This window comes from Hyperoodon ampullatus (assembly GCF_949752795.1).
Source record: "Hyperoodon ampullatus genome assembly, chromosome: 2".
NCBI classification, from domain to species: Eukaryota; Metazoa; Chordata; class Mammalia; order Artiodactyla; family Ziphiidae; genus Hyperoodon; species Hyperoodon ampullatus.
This window is the reverse complement of record NC_136915.1, coordinates 90,066,103-90,086,294: the sequence shown is the minus strand read 5'-3', so window position 1 is coordinate 90,086,294 and position 20,192 is coordinate 90,066,103. Positions and strand designations below refer to the sequence as shown.

The following is a 20,192-nucleotide window of genomic DNA, read 5'->3' as shown; positions in this document are numbered from 1 at the left end:
AGAAAAAAATTTAAATATAAAATCTCAGTCCATAACAAAAGGGATGTCTTGATCCGCCAATACATAAATTCATCAGCTCACAAGGATGTTAATAAACATCTCTCTTACTGCTGGTGACATTAAGAGGAAGATTTCTTCAAGGCATAGAAATCAACACTTGGGTACACTTTGGTGTTCAAGGACTAGCACGATGTGACGAACCAGCTTTCCTAAAGTCACAGATTTAGAATTAACATTATCTAAAAAGCACTGACTGGATTTTTCACTTCTGAAAGAATACAATCCCTCTAACTTGTTCAGTCATTTTCGACAGATGAAAACCTATTAGAAAACTTTTTAATCCTCTTTCTTTCCTAATGAACCTGTTACTTATTCATGCTTCTACGTCATCACTGACATCACGCTCTTCATTTCTCATATCATTAGTCAGTCTTCAAAGCCTGAGATTTATTTCCTTGAAATGCCCTGGTGCCCATCTCTAATTCTTCGGTCTAACTTCCAGCCCCTTTGACAAGTCCCTGTCCCCTAGATTTTAGTAGTAGTCTCCTTTTTAGCCTCTCTGACTACAGTCTCCCTCCATTCTATTCACCTTATACATTGTTGCAGCCCAATCTTCCTTAAATAACATGTCAATCGTGCAACTCTACTATATCAAATACTCCAAAGTAGAAATATGATGAATAAGAGAAGTCTGGAATATACATGTTGAAATTAGGATCTGTGTATCTTACTGTACATATTTACTGACTATCTACACAAATGTATACAATGTACACAGATGTATTAGTTTCTTCTCTGAACAAAGCTGCTATCACAAATTACCACAAGCTTAGTGGCTTAGAAGAACACATATTTACTTTATACAGTTGTGGAGGTCAGGAGTCCATCATCAGCTTCACTGAGCTAAAGTCAAATTGTTGGCAGGGTTGGTTCATTCTGGAGACTATAAAGGGAGAATCTGTTTCCTTGCCTTTTTCAGCCACCAGTGGCTGCCCATACTCCATGGTGTATGGTCCCATCCTCCAACTTCAATCCAATCTCTGTTTCTATCATCACATCACCTTCTTGTCTAGTTGACTCCTCCTGTGTCCCTGTGATTACACTGAACCCACCAGAATAATCCAGAATAATCTCTTCACTCTGAGATCCTTTACTTGATCATATTTGCAAACTCCCCATTTATAAAATAGAGTGGGGTTTATTCCAGAGATGTAAGCCTCATTCAATTTTTTTTTTCCTTCGGTACGCGGGCCTCTCACTGCTGTGGCCTCTCCCGTTGCGGAGCACAGGCTCTGGACGCGCAGGCTCAGCGGCCATGGCTCACGGGTCCAACCGCTCCACGGCATGTGGGATCTTCCCAGACCGGGGCACAAACCCATGTCCCCTGCATCGGCAGGAGGACTCTCAACCACTGCGCCACCAGGGAAGCCCTCATTCAATATTTTTAAAATATCAGCATAATCCACCATATTAACAGGCTAAAGAAGAAAATCACATGATCATATCAATCAATGCAGGAAAAGCATTTGACAAAATTCAACACCTACTCATAATAAGAACTCTCAGAAATACAGAAATAGAGGGGAACTTCCTCAACTTGATAAACCTCCAATTAATATTTCATGGTGAATGCCTGGATATTTTCCCCCACCAAGACTGGGAACAAGGGAAGGGTGTCTATTTTCACCACAATTATTCAAGTTCTAGCTGGTGCACCAAGGGAAAAAAGGGAAGTAAAAGACGTAGAGATTGGAAAGGTAACAAAATTCTCCCTATTTGTAGATGACATGATTATCTATGCAGCAATCCCCAGGAATTCGCACACATTTCTTTCTCTCTCTCTCTTAAATTTCAGGATACAAAATAAGTATAGATAGAAAGTCAATTGTATTTTACATATGAGCAATTAATACATGGACACTGAAATTAAAAAAACAGTATCATTTATAATCACTCAAAAAAATTGAAATGCTTAGGTGTAAATCTAACAAAACAGGACTTATATGATGAAAGCTAAACAATGATGATGAAAGAAATCAAAGAAGATATAAATAACTGAAAAGACATATTGTGTTTATGGATTAGAAGACTCAACAACAGTAAAGATGTCAATTCTCGCAAAACTGATATAGCGATTTAACACATTTGCATCAAAATTGCAGCACGATATTTTTGTAGATGTGGACAAGATTATTCTAAAATTTATATGGAAAAGAAAAGAAACTGGCATTGCTAAGACAATTTTGTTAAAGAATGAAAAATGGGAGGAGTTATTCTTCTGTTAAGGCTCTCTATATAAGTACAGTATCAAGAGAGTACAGTATTGGAGGAAGAATAGACACATACATCAATGGAACAGAATAAAGAACAAAGAAATATGCCCATCTAATTGTTGACAGAGATGTAAAAGTAATTCAATGGAGTAATTCAATGGAGAACTCAATGGAGAAAAAATAACCTTTTCAACAAATGGTGCCAGAGTAACTGGACATCTATAGGCAAAAAAAAAAAAAAAAAAAGAACCTTGACCTAAGTCTCACATCTTACACAAAAGTAACTCACAAGGAGTCACAAACTTATGGGGATCTATGGCTAAGCAAAGAGATCTTAGATCTGATACTAAAAGCATGATCTAAAAAAGGAAAAAACTGATAAATTGGACTTCATCAAAATTTAAAACTTTTGCTCTGTGAAAGATTCTATTAAGAGGATGAAAGACAGGTTACAGACAGAGAAAAAATATCTGCAAACCATTTATCAGACAAAGGACTAGCACCTAGAACATTAAAGAACTCTCAAAACTCAATAATAAGAAAACAAATCACTCAAAGAATAAACAAAAGATTTGAACAGATACTTCACCAAAAAGTTATAGGGATGGCAAATAAGTACATGAAAAGCTGTTCATTATTACTTACAATTACAATTTCAATGCAAGCCAAACCCACAAAGATATATCATTACACACCTATCAGAATGGCTAAAAAATAATGCTGGCAAATATGAAGAGAAACTCTACTGCTGGTGAAAATGGAAAATGGTACAGCCACTCTGGAAAACAGTTTGACAGTTTCTTAAAAAACTAAACACGTACCATACAATCCAGCAATTGCACTTTTGGGCACTTAACCCAGAGAAATGAAAACTCATGTTTGAACAAACCTGTATGTGCACATTTATAGCATCTTTATTCATAATAGCTGAAAACTGGAAACAGTTCAGCTGTCCTTCAGCAGGTGAATGGTTAACAAACAGCAGTACATTCATACATTGGAATGCTACTCAGCCACAAAAAGGAACAATTATTGCTACATGCAACACCCTGGAGGAATCTCCAGAGAATTATACTGAGTGAAAAACACCAAGCCCGAAAGGTTACATGCTCTATAATTCCATATATATAACACTCTTGAAATGACAAAATATATAAAGGAAGGACAGATTGGCAGCTGTCAGGAGTCAAGGAGGGGATGTGGGCAGGGAGGAAGTGAGAGTAGCTATAAAAAGGCAATGTGAGGGATTCTTGCAGTGATGGAAATGTTATATCTTAAGTGTATCAATGTCAATATCCTGATTGTGATATTATACTATAGTTTTGCTAGATGGTAGCATTAGGAGAAAGTGGGTAAAGGGTACACAAGAGTTCTTTCTGTCATTTCTTACAAATGCATGTTAATCTACAATTATCCCAAAATAAAAATTTTAATTAAAAAAGTGTGTGGGGCTTCCCTGGTGGCGCAGTGGTTGAGAGTCCGCCTGCCGATGCAGGGGACACGGGTTTGTGCCCCGGTCCGGGAAGATCCCACATGCCGTGGAGCGGCTGGGCCTGTGAGCCATGGCCGCTGAGCCTGCACATCCGGAGCCTGTGCTCCGCAACGGGAGAGGCCACAACAGTGAGAGGCCCGCATACCACAAAAAAAAAAAAAAAAAAGTGTGTGTGTGTGTGTGTGTGTGTGTGTGTGTGTGTATTATAGTTGGATCACTTCACTCCTCTGCTCAAAACCCTCTGCTGACTTTTCATCTCATGCAAAGAAAAATCAAACTCCTACAAAGGCCTAGAAGGATGCCTGATCTGACCTTTTTCCTCTTGGCCTCATCTCCCTTGCTCTCCCCATCAGCCATGGTGGCCTCAGGCACATTCCCACTCAGAGCCTCAGCAGTTGTCCCCTCAGAGGAAAACCCTCTTCTCCAAAACACCCACGATTTATTCTATCAGTTCTTCGAGATCTTTGCTCAAAAGTCTTCAACGAGCCCCACCACTATCACGCTATTTAAAACTGCCTTCTCTTCCTTCCCCTATTCTTCTGTGCTTCATTTTTCTGCATCACACCAATCATGGTAGAGAAACTATATAATTTATGCATTTGTTTATTAACCACACAACCAATCAACCCTCCCCCACCTTCGTCTTCCTCCCCTCCCCCTTCCCCCTCTCCTCCTCCTCTTTCTTTTTCTTCCATCTCTATAGGTCAGAAATTACTCTTTCATTGCAGCTTCCCAGGTGCAAAGAACACTGCCTACCAGTGGCTTTCAACAAATAGTTGTTGAAGGAAGGAAGGAAGGAAATGAGGGAGAAAATGAGGCATCCCTGCAATCTGGGACAAGAATGATATGGACAGGTATATTAAAGACCACTGAAAAAAACTTAAAACCAACAGAAAATTCTAACAGTAATGTTCAAGACGGAAAAGTATTTTAAAGTTATATCATTAGGAGCTTGTTAAAAGAAAGTAGAACCATAAATGAACCCTTTCCCTCTCTTCTTACGGTTTATATGTAATAGAGGAAGTAAACTTTTATCAGCTAATAGGAGCAACATGAGAAAGGTAAGAGAAAAATCATTATCGGCATAAAATGTAGCTTGGAAGAAGGCTTGAGGTCATGTTGGAATGGTTAGAGAAAGGCATGTTAAATAATCTTTCCCAGCAGGATGGTTAGAAAAAGTCAGGGAAAGAACTGAACAGAAGTGCTTGACCACCAGAGCCTCCAAGGCTTCCTGGGACCCAGCACCTCCTCCAGCAGACCACAGCACCACTCTGCAGAGGAGCGGAGACTACCTTGGTACCTCATGCTCCTCTGCTACCCACCTAAGCAAGTGGTCCCTCATCCCCTTGGTTACCATACCCCAGAAGTTGTTGGGGAGAAAATCATCAGAGGGCTCGTACCCTCTGGCCTCTACTGATGACCCACCTGGCTCTAAAATCTTTTCAGAACAAAACCCATCATGGCTCACATCCTGGTCTACCTTTGTCACACCAGACGATCAACGCTTCCAGGTAATCCAGCATCAACCAGGCATTATTTCCAAATGACTCTCTCATCCCCTAATTTCCCATCCCAGCCCCTCAAATCCAATATTGTCTTATACATAGATTCTTTGTAGAAAATAGAAAAGGAAATGCTTCACAACTTGTTTTATGAAGTGAGCATAACCCTGATACCAAAACTTAACCAAAGTATTACAAGAAAAGAAAATTACATACCAATGTCCTTCATGAATACAGACACAGAAATCCTTAACAAATATTAGCATATCAAATCCAGCCATATGAAAAAATAATAGCACATCATGTACATCATAGCTCCACATTCAAAAATCAATGTAATTCACATTAGAAGATTATGATTATCTTGATAAATGTAGAAAAAAACTGACAAAATTCAATACCCATTATTAATAAAAATTCTCAAACTAAAAAGAGATGGTAATTTCCTCATCCAGATAAAGGTCATCTATGAAAACCCCACAGCTAACATCATACTTAATGATGAAAGACTGAATGCCTTCCCCCTAAGACTGAGAACAAGATAAGGATGTCCATTTTCACCACTTCTAACTAACACTGTAATGGAAATCTTAGCAACGAGAAAAAAGGAAAAAAAAATTACCAGAACTAATGAATGAAAATAGTAAGGTTGCAGGATAAGAAGTTAATTTTTAAAAATCAGTTTCAGCAAAATTTTTAATTTTGCTCATTAAAAAACATACAGCAGGGCTTCCCTGGTGGCGCAGTGGTTGAGCCGATGCAGGGGACACGGGTTCATGCCCCGGTCCAGGAACATCCCACATGCCACGGAGCAGCTGGGCCTGTGAGCCATGGCCGCTGAGCCTGTGCGTCCGGAGCCTGTGTTCCGCAACGGGAGAGGCCACAACAGTGAGAGGCCCGCATACCGCAAAAAAAAAAAAAAAAAAAAACATACAGCACATACATCTGACAAAGAACTCATATCTAAAATATATAAACAAATATTGAATCATTATGTTGTACACCTGAAACTAATATAATGTTGTATGTCAATCATGCCTCAATTAAAAAAAAAACTCACTGAAAAGCAAAAGTGCTCTTGTAAAGCTGCCAGATACAACCTTAGCTGCTTTCCCTAATATTAAATAATTTGTAGAATAACAACATCAGCTCTGTATATAGTACTGTGAAAAATAATGGTTTTATATTAACTTCAACAAATATTTTTAATTAAAAAATAAAGAACTACCACAGAAAAAAATTTTTACTGGGCAAAGACTTGGGCCAAACACCTCACAAAGGAGATACATATATAAAAGGTGTTCAAGATCATGAGTCATCAGGAAAATACAAATTAAGATACTATTTCACACCAACCAGAATGGCTTTCCCCCACCAGTCATCCCCCTCCCCTGCTGCTGGTCTCTATTGTCATGTCCCTGTCAGAAATCATCTTGTATATAAACTTATACACTTGTTTATTGTGTGCTCCTTCCACTAGAAATACTGACACCCTGGGAGGAAAGGACCTCGTCTGTTGCATTCACTGTTGCAGCCCCAGGATCAGGAGCATTGCCTGGCAGAGAGTGTGCACCTAACATACGTCTGTTGATAGAATGAATGTCACTAACACAGTAAAGTATGTCTTCTGCCATGAGGTACATCAAGACATAGTCTCTTTTTTTCTTTTAGTGAGTTGGGTTTTTCTTAATCTTTATTGGAGTATAATTGCTTCACAATACTGTGTTAGTTTCTGTTGTACAACAAATCAGCCATATGCATACATATGTCCCCATATCCCCTCCCTCTTGAGCCTCCCTCCCACCCTCCTTATCCCACCCCTCTAGGTCAGCGCAAAGCATGAAAAGACAGCCCTCAGAATGGGAGAAAATATTTGCAAAAGACATAGTCTTGAAAAAGGAAAATAGGAGAGAAGGAGAAAACAAAATAAGTGCACACAGTTAAGTAAAGCAAAATACTACCTCTGGTGCCACTTAGAGGCATAAAGTAAATTAGGCCATAAACTGATACCTAGAAGGAGGCAATCAAAAAAGCCTGTGAAAGCCCATGAGTAATGCAGACATTTCTCCATAGAAATGGCCCTATAGGAAATACTACAAAATATAGAAGGTATAGTGCCTCAGATCGAGAACCTGCCTTCAGGAAAGTTCTGACCTAAACATTAGTAATAACTGATTTTAATATCTCGTTCTATAAGGAAGTCATTCCTGCACCTCAGATTCACAGATAGTAGAAAACTACAGTACTGACTCACACCTAAGTAAATAACCTAAGTTTTGCTGCTTAAGTATCTATAAATGAAAAACTCTTCAACTTAGAATGCCTTTGCCTCATAACCCTAATTTCTTCTGTTATTATTTTGAGACATGGCAGAGAGAGAAGGCAGGGTAGGGAGTAGGAAGGAGGAGTATGCAGGCATGAAGTGGGAGGGTTGTGGCATCTGGTGGCCTGAGACATCTAGGTGAATTTGACCAGTGGTGTTCTCAGGAAAATCTCCTCACCTTGTGAACTATACCTAGCAGAGAGCCAGGGGCAAGGTGAGTATTCGGTAGGTACCTAATGAATGAACATTCTTCCAAACAATGATTTTAAGAGATGGCTTAAAGATCCAGGTTTAGGAATGTTTTTTTGTTTTCTAACACTAAGGCCATTTATTCAACTTTAGTAAGTAATTAGTACAACAAGCCCCTGGCAGATACACAGCACAAAGTCCCATGTTGTAGGCACACATAATGCAAAATAATGGAAACCACTGGCAGAGAATCTGACAAGAAGAAAGCTCTAAAATAATATAATTATTTTATTTGTATCACACAGGCCAAAAACCTAGGAACTTGTCTTCTTAATGATCCTGTTCTTGGGTACTTTTTCCTTGTGTATTCATTACACTTCCACCTCATTCTTTTAAGCTAAGGTATAACTGCACATGTTTCAGCATGTCTTTCCCTCTCACTTATTCCCTCTGGGATTGGCAACTAAAGTAACTGCTCAGTAGACTCAAATCCTTTTATCCATTTCAGATGCTTAAAGCTTGCTTACAGCATCTTTCTATGAAATTCATGATCATTTGTTTCTCACTGACATAAAATGATTTAAATGGGAAAGGAATTATCTGGAAAAGAATGCTATTCCATATAGATCCACACCAGAATAAAAAGAAAAAAATGAAATTTCAGTATAAGACATCACCAATTGATTTTAGAGCTGGACCTAAATCAGCTAGTGCTAATTTCATCTCTTCATTTTCTTAATGGGTAAATTAATGGTAATTTCTGAAATTTTAAGGGGAAATCAGAAAGGATTGTACTCTAATAGGTTAAACCTCTCTGCCTTGCGGGCTGGGGTTTGACAAATAGTTAATGAATGAGTACGTGAACAGATGAAAGAAGGAATTTATAAGTATTCTTCTAAATAATGGTCATAAAGCTAGTTAGTGGTATAGCCAGGACTAAAACCCAGTCTTCTTTATTTCTTCCTTGGTAACTCATAAGTTGCAGCTACACGAACAGCTTAGTTAGTTGCCAGAGGAGCAGCAATGTCATCGAAATCCCGGACTGACCTCTGTAGTGTGTTTTTTCTCATTCTGCTTTTAGATGTGCAAACAAAAAAAAAAGAATGAAAAGTGCCAAGTGGGCTGACATAAGAAAATTGCACTGTAGCCAGATCACACATAGAAAATGACAGAAAAAAGGTAGGCAGAGATGGCTCTGTGATTTTCTTCTCACTCTCACCTGATCTAAGAAATATAAAAGGTACAAAGTTAGAATGCATTAGCTGTCAAATCAACAACGTTCCATTAGAGGTACAGCCTTCTCTAACAATGCAGCCATTTCACAACCACGGGCTTGACATAGTCCACAACCAGGGAACAAGCAGCAGAAATAATCAGGAACAAGAACATCATGTGATAATGAAGACACTATACTCACTCTTCCAGGAAGTGCTGCTGGGGTCCTATAATAGAGCCGGGCCGGCATATTCTGATCCAAGCAATTATTTCCGCGTGTGTAAACCTGTAGTGTTTCATGACATAACAGGCTATCAAGGTCCCTGTTCTTCCAAGACCAGCTGTAAGAGAGGGAAACACAACATGAAATACAAAACACAGCAAATGCACCCACAAAAACACTGAAATTAAACCCTGTCCAGAAGTTGCTATGGTTTCAAATATAATACAAGATTTTTAAACCCAGGCAATAATGTAATACTTCTTCATGATCGGGGCGGGGGGGGGTGTTGAAAGATAATTCTAACTCAAGAAATTTTTTAAAAATAGATCATATGATCAAAATAAACATATGTAAAAATATATATAAAAGTCAGAGCAAGGATCTTGAAAACTATGGAGAGTTCAACCCCCGAGAGCCTTTGAGAATGACTGTCATTGTGAACATTGTTAAGGCAATACTGGTTCCAGACAAGCACTTGCAGAATATCAGCTGCCAGGGACTTCCCTGGCAGTCCAGTGGTTAAGATTCCATGCTCCCAATGCAGGGGGACCCAGGTTCGATCCCTGGTTGGGGAACTAAGATCCCACATTTCGCCGCAACTAAGCCCATGTACCGCAACTAGAGAAGCCCGTGAGCCACACCAAAGAGCCAGTTCAGCCAAAAGTAAATAAATAAATTTTTAAAAATATATAAACTGGGCTTCCCTGGTGGCGCAGTGGTTGAGAGTCCGCCTGCCGATGCAGGGGACACGGGTTCGTGCCCCGGTCTGGGAAGATCCCACATGCCGCGGAGCGGCTGGGCCCGTGAGCCATGGCCGCTGGGCCTGTGCGTCCGGAGCCTGTGCTCCGCAACGGGAGAGGCCACAACAGTGAGAGGCCCACATAACGCAAAAAAAAAATATATATATATATATAAACTAACTTAAAAAAAATATCAGCTGTCAGGTGTCCCCATGCTCCCCGTCCTTAGCTCCAGCCCAGGCTAAGATGAACCTTCAGTTAACAGTTTGTGGACTTCCCCGGTGGCGCAGTGGTTAAGAATCCACCTGCCAATGCAGGGGACATGGGTTCAAGCCATGGCCCAGGAAGATCCCACATGCCACGGAGCAACTAAGCCTGTGTGCCACAACTACTGAGCCCACGTGCCACAACTACTGAAGCCCATGCACCTAGAGCCTGTGCTCTTCAACAAGGGAAGCCACCGCAACAAGAAGCCTGCGCACTGCAACAAAGAGTGGCCCCCGCTCGCTGCAACTAGATAAAGCCCACACACAGCAGACCCAATGCAACCAAAAAAATAATTAATTAATTAATTTTTAAAAAAACACTTTGTGTGTGTGACTCTGAGTCAGTAGTGTAACTGATTATATTATCATGGTCATTTTTTTTAAGCCTATTTAAATGGTGAGGTTTTTTATCGTAGAATAAGGAATTATAGAATCAAAGTAAGAAGACACCATAAGCATCATCAGGCCCCATTAGCTGCCTAACTCATGACTGTTTCAATACTATCTCCACCAGGTGGTCCTAACCTCTATGTAACTCCTTCAGAGACCAGGATTTCATTATTTCCTCAGCCAATAGGTATTGATGGAGCAGCTACTACCTGCCAGGTACTGTGCTAGAAGCTGGGGATAAAGTGACGAATAAAACAGACATGGTCCTGGCCCTTATGAGAGAACACAATCCACTAAGAACCAAGCCAACAGAAGTGCTCAAGTTTCCTTTCTTGAGGCTCTTACATTTTTTGGAAACTTTTGTGTCAACATATTTCTTATGTTGAACCCAATTTCTGTTATGTAGGAGAAATTAATATAATTAGAAATGATCTTCAAGGTTACTATCATGATCAAAATGTTCTTCAAAGTGTTTTTACAAATTGTGATTTTTTTTCTCTCTCTCCAGAGAAACAAAAGTGATAGGATGAAGATGGCGGTGTGGGAAGATGCGGAGTTAGCGTCTCCCCACAATTAGGGCACCTGCCAGCTGCCAGTGGGGGACTCTGAAGCCCAAGGAGATGGGAGGAACCCTCAAGTGAACCAGTAGGACGTGGGGGGACTGAGGGGGGAGCAGAAGTGGAGGCCAGACAGGATCGGTGCCCCTGAGGCCAGGGAGATCAGGAGAGGCAGGCAGGAGGGACTCTCCAGGAAGAGCAGGAGAGGAATGGAGGGCGATCGCCTGGCCCTCCAGGGAGCCTGATGAGTTCCCAAGCTTGTACCCCCTCTCCAAAGCCCCATCAAGGCCACGTGGGTCCTGGGGCCATAAGAAGGAGGCTGGGGAGATCAGGAGAGGCAGGCGGGAGGAGGTATCTGGGAGGAGTGGGAGAAGTGCGAAGGACAATTGCCCTGCCCACTCCGGGCTGGGGAGCCTGCTGAGCTCCTAGGCTGGTTCCCTGCACTCCAAGGCTGCCCCCCCCCACTGGGGGCATAGGAGGGAGGCCAGGGAGATCAGGAGAGGTAGGCAGGAGGAGCCCTCCCAGACCGGAGGAGCAGGAGAGGAGACGAGGGCGTCTGCCCCACACACTGAGGCCCAGGAAGCCTGCTGGCCTCCCAGGTGAGGCCCCCTGCTCTCTGAGACCAGGGGTGGTGGGCACACCTGGGCCCCTTCTGTTCCTTGAGCCTAAGCCCCACCCCCCACAGTCCCCAGGGCTTTTTCCAGCCCTGTGGGTCCTGAGCATTGGCCCTACCCACCACCCAAACCTTGCCCTTGCTTAGGCCCTGCCCTCCACAGCCAAGGCCTTTTCCCCCTTCATTTATTTTTTTTTTCTTTTCCCTCCTCCTCTTTTTCACTATTGTGGTACTGATGTACCTTCCAGTTGTTGATTCATCTATATTTTTATTTTTATATTCTTTCTAACATATCTGTCAGTTTCCTAATCTAATTTTATTTTTTACTTTGTTATTGTTCTCTTTTTTTTTTTTTGCCATCCCATGCAACTTGCAGGATCTTGGTTCATGAGCTGGGGGTCAGGCCAAAGCTCCTGCTGTGGGAGCTCTGAGTCTGAACCACTGGACAAACAGAGAACCTCAGACCGCAGGGAATATTCATCGGAATGAGGTCTCACAAAGTTCCTCATCTCAGCACCAAGACCTAGCTCTACACAATAGCCTACAAACTCCAGTGTTGGAAGCCTCAGGCCAAACAATCAGTAAGACAGGAACACAATCCCACTCATAACAACAAAAAAAGAGACAGAAAAAAGGATGTCACAGATGAAGGAGCAAGGGAAAAACCTACAAGACCAAATAAATGAAGAGAAAATAGGCAATCTACCTGAAAAAGAATTCAGAGCAATGATAGTAAAGATGATCCAGAATCTTGGAAATAGAATGGAGGCACAGATTGAGAAATTACAAGAAATGTTTAACAAGATCTAGAAGAACTAAAGAACAAACAAACAGAGATGAACAACACAATGACTGAAATGAAAAATACACTAGAAGGAATCAATAACAGAATAACTGAGGCAGAAGAACAAATAAGTGAGCTGGAAGACAAAATGATGGAAATACCTGCAAGGAGCAGAATAAAGAAAAAAGAATGAAAAGAATTGAGGACAATATCAGAGACCTCTGGAGCAACACTAAATGCACCAACATTTGAACTAGAGGGGTCACAGAAGAAGAAGAGAAAAAGAAAGGGTCTGAGAAAATACTTGAAGAGATTATATTTGAAAACTTCCCTAACATATGGGAAAGGAAATAGTCACCCAAGTCCAGGAAGCACAGAGAGTCCCATACAGGATAAACCCTAGAAAAAACACACCAAGACACATACTAATCAAACTAACAAAAATTAAGTTCAAAGAAAAAATATTAAAAGCAGAAAGGGAAAAACAAAAAATAACACACAAAGGAATCCCCATAAGGTTATCAACCGATTTTTCAGAGGAAACTCTGCAGTCCAGAAGGCAGTGGCAGAATATACTTAAGGAGAATGAGGAGAGGAGCTTCAAGATGGCAGAAGAGGTGGAGATCACCTTCCTCCCCACAAATACATCTACATGTGGAACAACTCCTACAGAACACCTGCTGAACGCTGGCAGAAGACCTCAGACTTCCCAAAAGGCAAGAAACTCCCCACATACATGGGTAGGGCAAAAGAAAAAAGAAAAAACAAAGACAAAAGGATAGGGACGGGACCTGCACCAGTGGGAGGGAGCCGTGAAGGAGGAAAGGTTTCCACACACTAGGAAGCCCCTTCACGGGCGGAGACTGCGGGTGGAGGAGGGGGGAAGCTTCAGAACCACGGAGGAGAGCACAGCAACAGGGGTGCGGAGGGCAAAGCGGAGAGATTCCCACACAGAGGACCGGTGCGGACCGACTGGCACTCACCAGCCCGAGAGGCTTGTCTGCTCAACCGCTGGGGCGGGCGGGGTTGGGAGCTGAGGTTCGGGCTTCGGTCGGAGCGCAGGGAAAGGACTGGGGTTGGCGACGTGAACACAGCCTGAAGGGGTTAATGCGCCACAGCTAGCCGGGAGGGAGTCCGGGGAAACGTCTGGACCTGCCGAAGAGGCAAGAGACTTCTTCTTCCCTCTTTGTTTCCTGGTGCGCGAGGAGAGGGGATTAAGAGCGCCGCTTAAAGGAGCTCCAGAGACAGGCGCGAGCCGCGGCTAATAGCGCGGACCCCGGAGACGGGCGTGGGACGCTGGGGCTGCTGCTGCCGCCGCCAAGAGGCCTGTGTGCAAGCACAGGTCACTATCCACACCTCCCCTCCAAGGAGCCTGTGTAGCCCGCCACTGCCAGGGTCCCATGATCCAGGAACAACTTCCCCGGGAGAATGCACAGCACGCCTGAGGCTGGTGCAACATCGCAGGCTCGCCCCACACTCCGTACCCCTCCCTCCCCCCGGCCTGAGTGAGCCACAGCTCCTGAATCAGCTGCTCCTTTAATGCCATCCTGTCTGAGTGAAGAACAGACGCCCTCAGGCGACCTACACGCAGGGGCGGGTCCAAATCCAAAGCTGAACCCCAGGAGCTGTGCGAACAAAGAAGAGAAAGGGAAATTGCTCCCAGCAGCCTCAGGAGCAGCGGATTACATCTCCACGTTCAACTTGATGTACCCTGCATCTGTGGAATACCTGAATAGACAACAAATCATCCCAAATTGAGGAGATGGATTTTGGGAGCAATGATATATGTATTTTTTTCCCTTCTTCTCTTTTTGTGAGGGTGTATGCATATGCTTCTGTCTGTGATTTTGTCTATATAGCTTTGTTTTTACCATTTGTCCTCGGTTCTGTGTGTCCATTTTTTTTTTTTTTTTTTGGTATAGTTTTTAGCACTTGTTATCATTGGTGGATTTGTTTTTTGGTTTGGTTGCTCTCTACTTTCTTTTTTTATGTTTTTATTACTTAAAATTTTTTTAATAATTATTTTTTGTTTTAATAACTTTATTTTATTTTACCTTCTTCTTTCTTTCTTTTTTTCCCCCTTTTATTCTGAGCCGTGTGGATGACAGGCTCTTGGTGCTCCAGCCAGACATCAGGGCTGTGTCTCTGAGGTCGGAGAGCCAAGTTCAGGACACTGGTCCACAACAGACCTCGCAGCTCCACGTAATATAAAACAGCAAAAATCTCCCAGAGATCTCCATCTCAACACCAACACCCAGCTCCACTCAACGACCAACAAGCTACAGTGCTGGACACCCTATGCCAAACAACTAGCAAGACAGGAACACAACCCCATCCATTAGCAGACAGGCTGCCTAACATCATCATAAGGCCACAGACACCCCCAAAACACGCCACCAGACACAGACTTACCCACCAGAAAGACAAGATCCAGCCTCATCCACCAGAACACAGGCACTAGTCCCCTCCACCAGAAAGCCTACACAACCCACTGAACCAACTTTAGCCACTGGGGACAGACACCAAAAACAACGGGAACAGACCAATCACAAGCACTGAAATAGAAACTGTGATTAAAACTCTTCCAACAAACAAAAGCCCAGGACCAGATGGGTTCACAGGTGAATTCTATGAAACATTTAGAGAAGAGCTAACACCTATCCTTCTCAAACTCTTCCAAAATATAGCAGAGGGAGGAACACTCCCACACTCATTCTATGAGGCCACCAACACCCTGATACCAAAACCAGACACAGATGTCACAAAGAAAGAAAACTACAGGCCAATATCACTGATGAACATAGATGTAAAAATCTTCAACAAAATACTAGCAAACAGAATATCCAACAGCACATTAAAAGGATCATACATGATGATCAAGTGGGGTTTATCCCAGGAATGCAAGGTTTCTTCAATATATGCAAATCAATCAATGTAACACACCATATTAACAAATTGAAGGAGAAAAACCATATGATCATCTCAATACATGCAGAGAAAGCTTTTGACAAAATTCAACACTCATTTATGATAAAAACTCTCCAGAAAATAGGCATAGAGGAAACTTTCCTCAACATAATAAAGGCCATATATGACAAACCCACAGCCAACATCGTCCTCAATGGTGAAAAACTGAAACCATTTCTTCTAAGATCAGGAACAAGACAAGGTTGCCCACTCTCACCACTATTATTCAACATAGTTTTGGAAGTTTTAGCCACAGCAATCAGAGAAGAAAAAGAAATAAAAGGAATCCATATCAGAAAAGAAGAAGTAAAGCTGTCACTGTTTGCAGATGACATGATACAATACATAAAGAATCATAAAGATGCTACCAGAAAACTACTAGAGCTAATCAATGAATTTGGTAAAGTAGCAGGATACAAAATTAATGCACAGAAATCTTTTGCATTCCTATGCACTAATGATGAAAAATCTGAAAGTGAAATCAAGGAAACACTCCCATTTACCACTGCAACAAAAAGAATAAAATACCTAGGAATAAACCTACCTAAGGAGACAAAAGACCTCTATGCAGAAAATTATAAGACACTGATGAAAGAAATTAAAGCTGATACAAACAGATGGACAGATATACCATGTTTTTGGAGTGGAAGAATCAACATTGTGAAAATGACTCTACTACCCAAAGCAATCTACTGATTCAATGCAATCCCTATCAAACTACCACTGGCATTTTTCACAGAACTAGGACAAAAAATTTCACAATTTGCATAGAAACACAAAAGACCCCAAATAGCCAAAGCAATCTTGAGAAACAAAAATGGAGCTGGAGGAATCAGGCTCCCTGAATTCAGACTATACTACAAAGCTACAGTAATCAAAACAGTATGGTACTGGTGCAAAAACAGAAATATAGATCAATGAAACAGGATAGAAAGCCCAGAGATAAACCCACGCACATATGGTCACCTTCTCTTTGATAAAGGAGGCAAGAATATACAGTGGAGAAAAGACAGCCTCTTCAATAAGTGGTGCTGGGAAAACTGGACAGGTACATGTAAAAGTATGAAATTAGAACACTCCCTAACACCATACACAAAAATAAACTCAAAATGCATTAAAGACCTAAATGTAAGGCCAGACACTATCAAACTCTTAGAGGAAAACATAGGCAGAACACTCTATGACATAAATCACAACAAGATCCTTTTTGACCCACCTCCTAGAGAAATGGAGATAAAAACAAAAATAAACATTGGGACATAATGAAACTTAAAAGCTTTTGCACAGCAAAGGAAACCATAAACAAGACCCAAAGACAACGCTCAGAATGGGAGAAAATATTTGCAAATGAAGCAACTGACAAAGGATTAATCTCCAAAATTTACAAGCAGCTCATGCAGCTCTATATCAAAAAAACAAACAACCCAATCCAAAAATGGGCAGAAGCCGTAAATAGACATTTCTCTAAAGAAGATATACAGATTGCCAACAAACACATGAAAGAATGCTCAACATCATTAATCATTAGAGAAATGCAAATCAAAACTACAATGAGATACCATCTCACAAGGTCAGAATGGCCATCATCAAAAAATCTGCAAACAATAAATGCTGGAGAGGGTGTGGAGAAAATGGAACTCTTTTGCACTGTTTGTGGCCATGTAAACTGATACAGCCACTATGGAAAACAGAATGGAGGTTCCTTAAAAAACTAAAAACAGAACTACCATATGACCCAGCAATACCACTACTGGGCATATACCCTGAGAAAACCATAATTCAAAAACAGTCATGTACCAAAATGTCCAGTGCAGTTCTCTTTACAATAGCCAGGACATGGAAGCAACCTAAGTGTCCATCAACACATGAATGGATAAAGAAGATGTGACACATATATACAATGGAATATTACTCAGCCATAAAAAGAAACGAAATTGAGCTCTTTGTAATGAGGTGGATGGACCTAGAGTCTGTCATACAGAGTGAAGTAAGTCAGAAAGAGAAAGACAAATACCGTATGCTAACACATATATATGGAATCTAAGAAAAAAAATGTCATGAAGAAAGTAGGGGTAAGACAGGAATAAAGACACAGACCTACTAGAGAATGGACTTTAGGATATGGGGAGGGGGAAGGGTAAGCTGTGACACAGCAAGAGATTGGCATGGACATATATACACTACCAAACGTAAAATAGATAGCTAGTGGGAAGCAGCCGCATAGCACAGGGAGATCAGCTCGGTGCTTTGTGACCGACTAGAGGGGTGGGATAGGGAGGGTGGGAGGGAGGGAGATGCAAGAGGGAAGAGATATGGAGATATAAGTATATGTATAGCTGATTCACTTTGTTATAAAGCAGAAACTAGCACACCATTGTAAAGCAATTATACTCCAATAAAGATGTAAAAAAAAAATACTAGCAAACAGAATCCAACAGCACATTAAAAAGATCATACACCATGATCAAGTGGGATTTATCCCAGGGATGCAAGGATTCTTCAATATATGCAAATCAATCAATGTGACACACCATATTAACAAATTAAGGAATAAAAACCACATGATCATCTCAATAGATGCAGAAGAAGCTTTCGACAAAATTCAACACCCATTTATGATAAAAACTCTCCAGAAAATGGGCAGAGAGGGAACCTACCTCAACATAATATAGGCCATATAAGACAAACCCACAGCAAGCATCATACTTAATGGTGAAAAACAGAAAGCATTTCCACTAAGATCAGGAACAAGGCAAGGATGTCCACTCTCGCCACTCTTGTTCAACATAGTTTTGGAAGTCCTAGCCACAGCAATCATAGGGAAAAAAAGACATAAAAGGAATACAGATTGGAAAAGAAGAAGTAAAACTGTCACTCTTTGCAGATGACATGATACTATACCCAGAAAAACCTAAAGATGCCACCAGGAAACTACTACCACTAATCAATGAATTTGATAAGGTTGCAGGATAAAAAAGTAATGCACAGAAATCTCTGGCATTCCTATACACCAACAATGAAAAATCAGAAAGAGAAATTAAGGAAACACTCCCATTTACCACTGCAACAAAAAGAATAAAATACCTAGGAATAAACCTGCCTAAGGAGGCAAAAGACTTGTGCTCAGAAAACTATAAAACACTGATGAAAGAAATCAAAGATGACGTAAACAGATGGAGAAATATACCATGTTCTTGGATTGGAAGAATCAATATTGTGAAAATGACTATACTACCCAAAGCAATCTATAAATTCAGTGCAATCCCTAGCAAACTACCAATGGCATTCTTCCCAGAATTAGAACAAAAAATTTTACAATTCGTATGGAAACACAAAAGACCCTGAAGAGCCAAAGCAATCTTGAGAAAGAAAAACAGAGTTGGAGGAATCAGGCTCCCTGATTTCAGACTATACTACAAAGCTACAGTAATAAAGGCAGTATGGTACTGGCACAAAAACAGAAATATAGATCAATGGTACAGGAGAGAATGCCCAGAGTTAAACCCATGCACATATGGGCACCTAATTTACGACAAAGGAGGCAAGAACATACAATGGAGAAAAGACATCCTCTTCAATAAGTTGTGCTGAGAAAACTGGACAGCTACATGTAAAAGAATGAAATTAGGACACTCCCTAACACCATACACAAAAATAAACTCCAAAAGGATTAAAGACTTAAATGTAAGACCGGACACTATAAAACTCTTAGAGGAAAACATAGGAAAATCTCTCTTTGACATAAACCACAGGAAGATCTTTTTTGACCCACCTCCTAGAGTAACGGAAATAAAAATAAAAATAAACAAATGGGACTTAATTAAACTTAAAAGCTTTTGCACAGCAAAGGAAACCATAAACAAGGCAAAAAAAGAACCCTCAGAATGGGAAATAATATTTGCAAATGAAACAACAAACAAAGGATTAATCTCCAAAATATACAAACAGCTCATGGAGCTCATTATCAAAGAAACAAACAATCCAGTTAAAAATGGGCAGATGACCTAAACAGACATTTCACCAAGGAAGACATACAGATGGCCAAGAGGCACATGAAAAAATGCTCAACATCACTAATTATTAGAGAAATGCAAATCAAAACTACAATGAGGTATCACCTCACACCAGTCAGAATGGCCATTATCAAAAAATCTAGAAACAATAAATGCTGGAAAGAGTGTGGCGAAAAGGGAACCCTCCTGCACTGTTGGTGGGAATGTAAATTGATACAACCACTATGGAAAACAGTATGGAGGTTCCTTAAAAAACTAAAAATAGAACTACCATATGACCCAGTGATCCCACTACTCGGCATATACCCTGAGAAAACCATAATCCAAAAACAGTCATGTACCAAAATGTCCAGTGCAGCTCTCTTTACAATAGCCAGGACATGGAAGCAACCTACGTGTCCATCGACAGATGAATGGATGAAGAAGATGTGACACGTATATACAGTGGACTATTTCTCAGCCATAAAGAAAAAAAAAATGAAATTGAGTTATTTGCAGTGAGGTGGATGGACCTAGAGTCTGTCATACAGAGTGGAGTAAGTCAGAAAGAGAAAAACAAATACCGTATGCTAACGCATACATATGGAATCTAAAAAAAAAAAAAGGTTATGAATAACCTAGGGGCATGACAGGAATAAAGACACA

At 41.0% G+C, this 20,192-nt stretch overlaps 1 protein-coding gene across 5 annotated transcripts in view; it reads right to left on the bottom strand.

Moving 5' to 3' along the window:
• CDC14A (cell division cycle 14A) overlaps positions 1-20,192 on the bottom strand; it is a gene marked incomplete at both ends in the record, with an annotated part of 154,851 nt that overhangs the window by 24,037 nt on the left and 110,622 nt on the right. For all 5 annotated transcript variants that reach the window (XM_079724884.1, XM_079724885.1, XM_079724886.1 and 2 more), the window contains one exon: positions 9,197-9,335. In XM_079724884.1, coding sequence (XP_079581010.1) covers positions 9,197-9,335 — 139 coding nt within the window. The remainder of the gene's footprint in view (positions 1-9,196; positions 9,336-20,192) is intronic.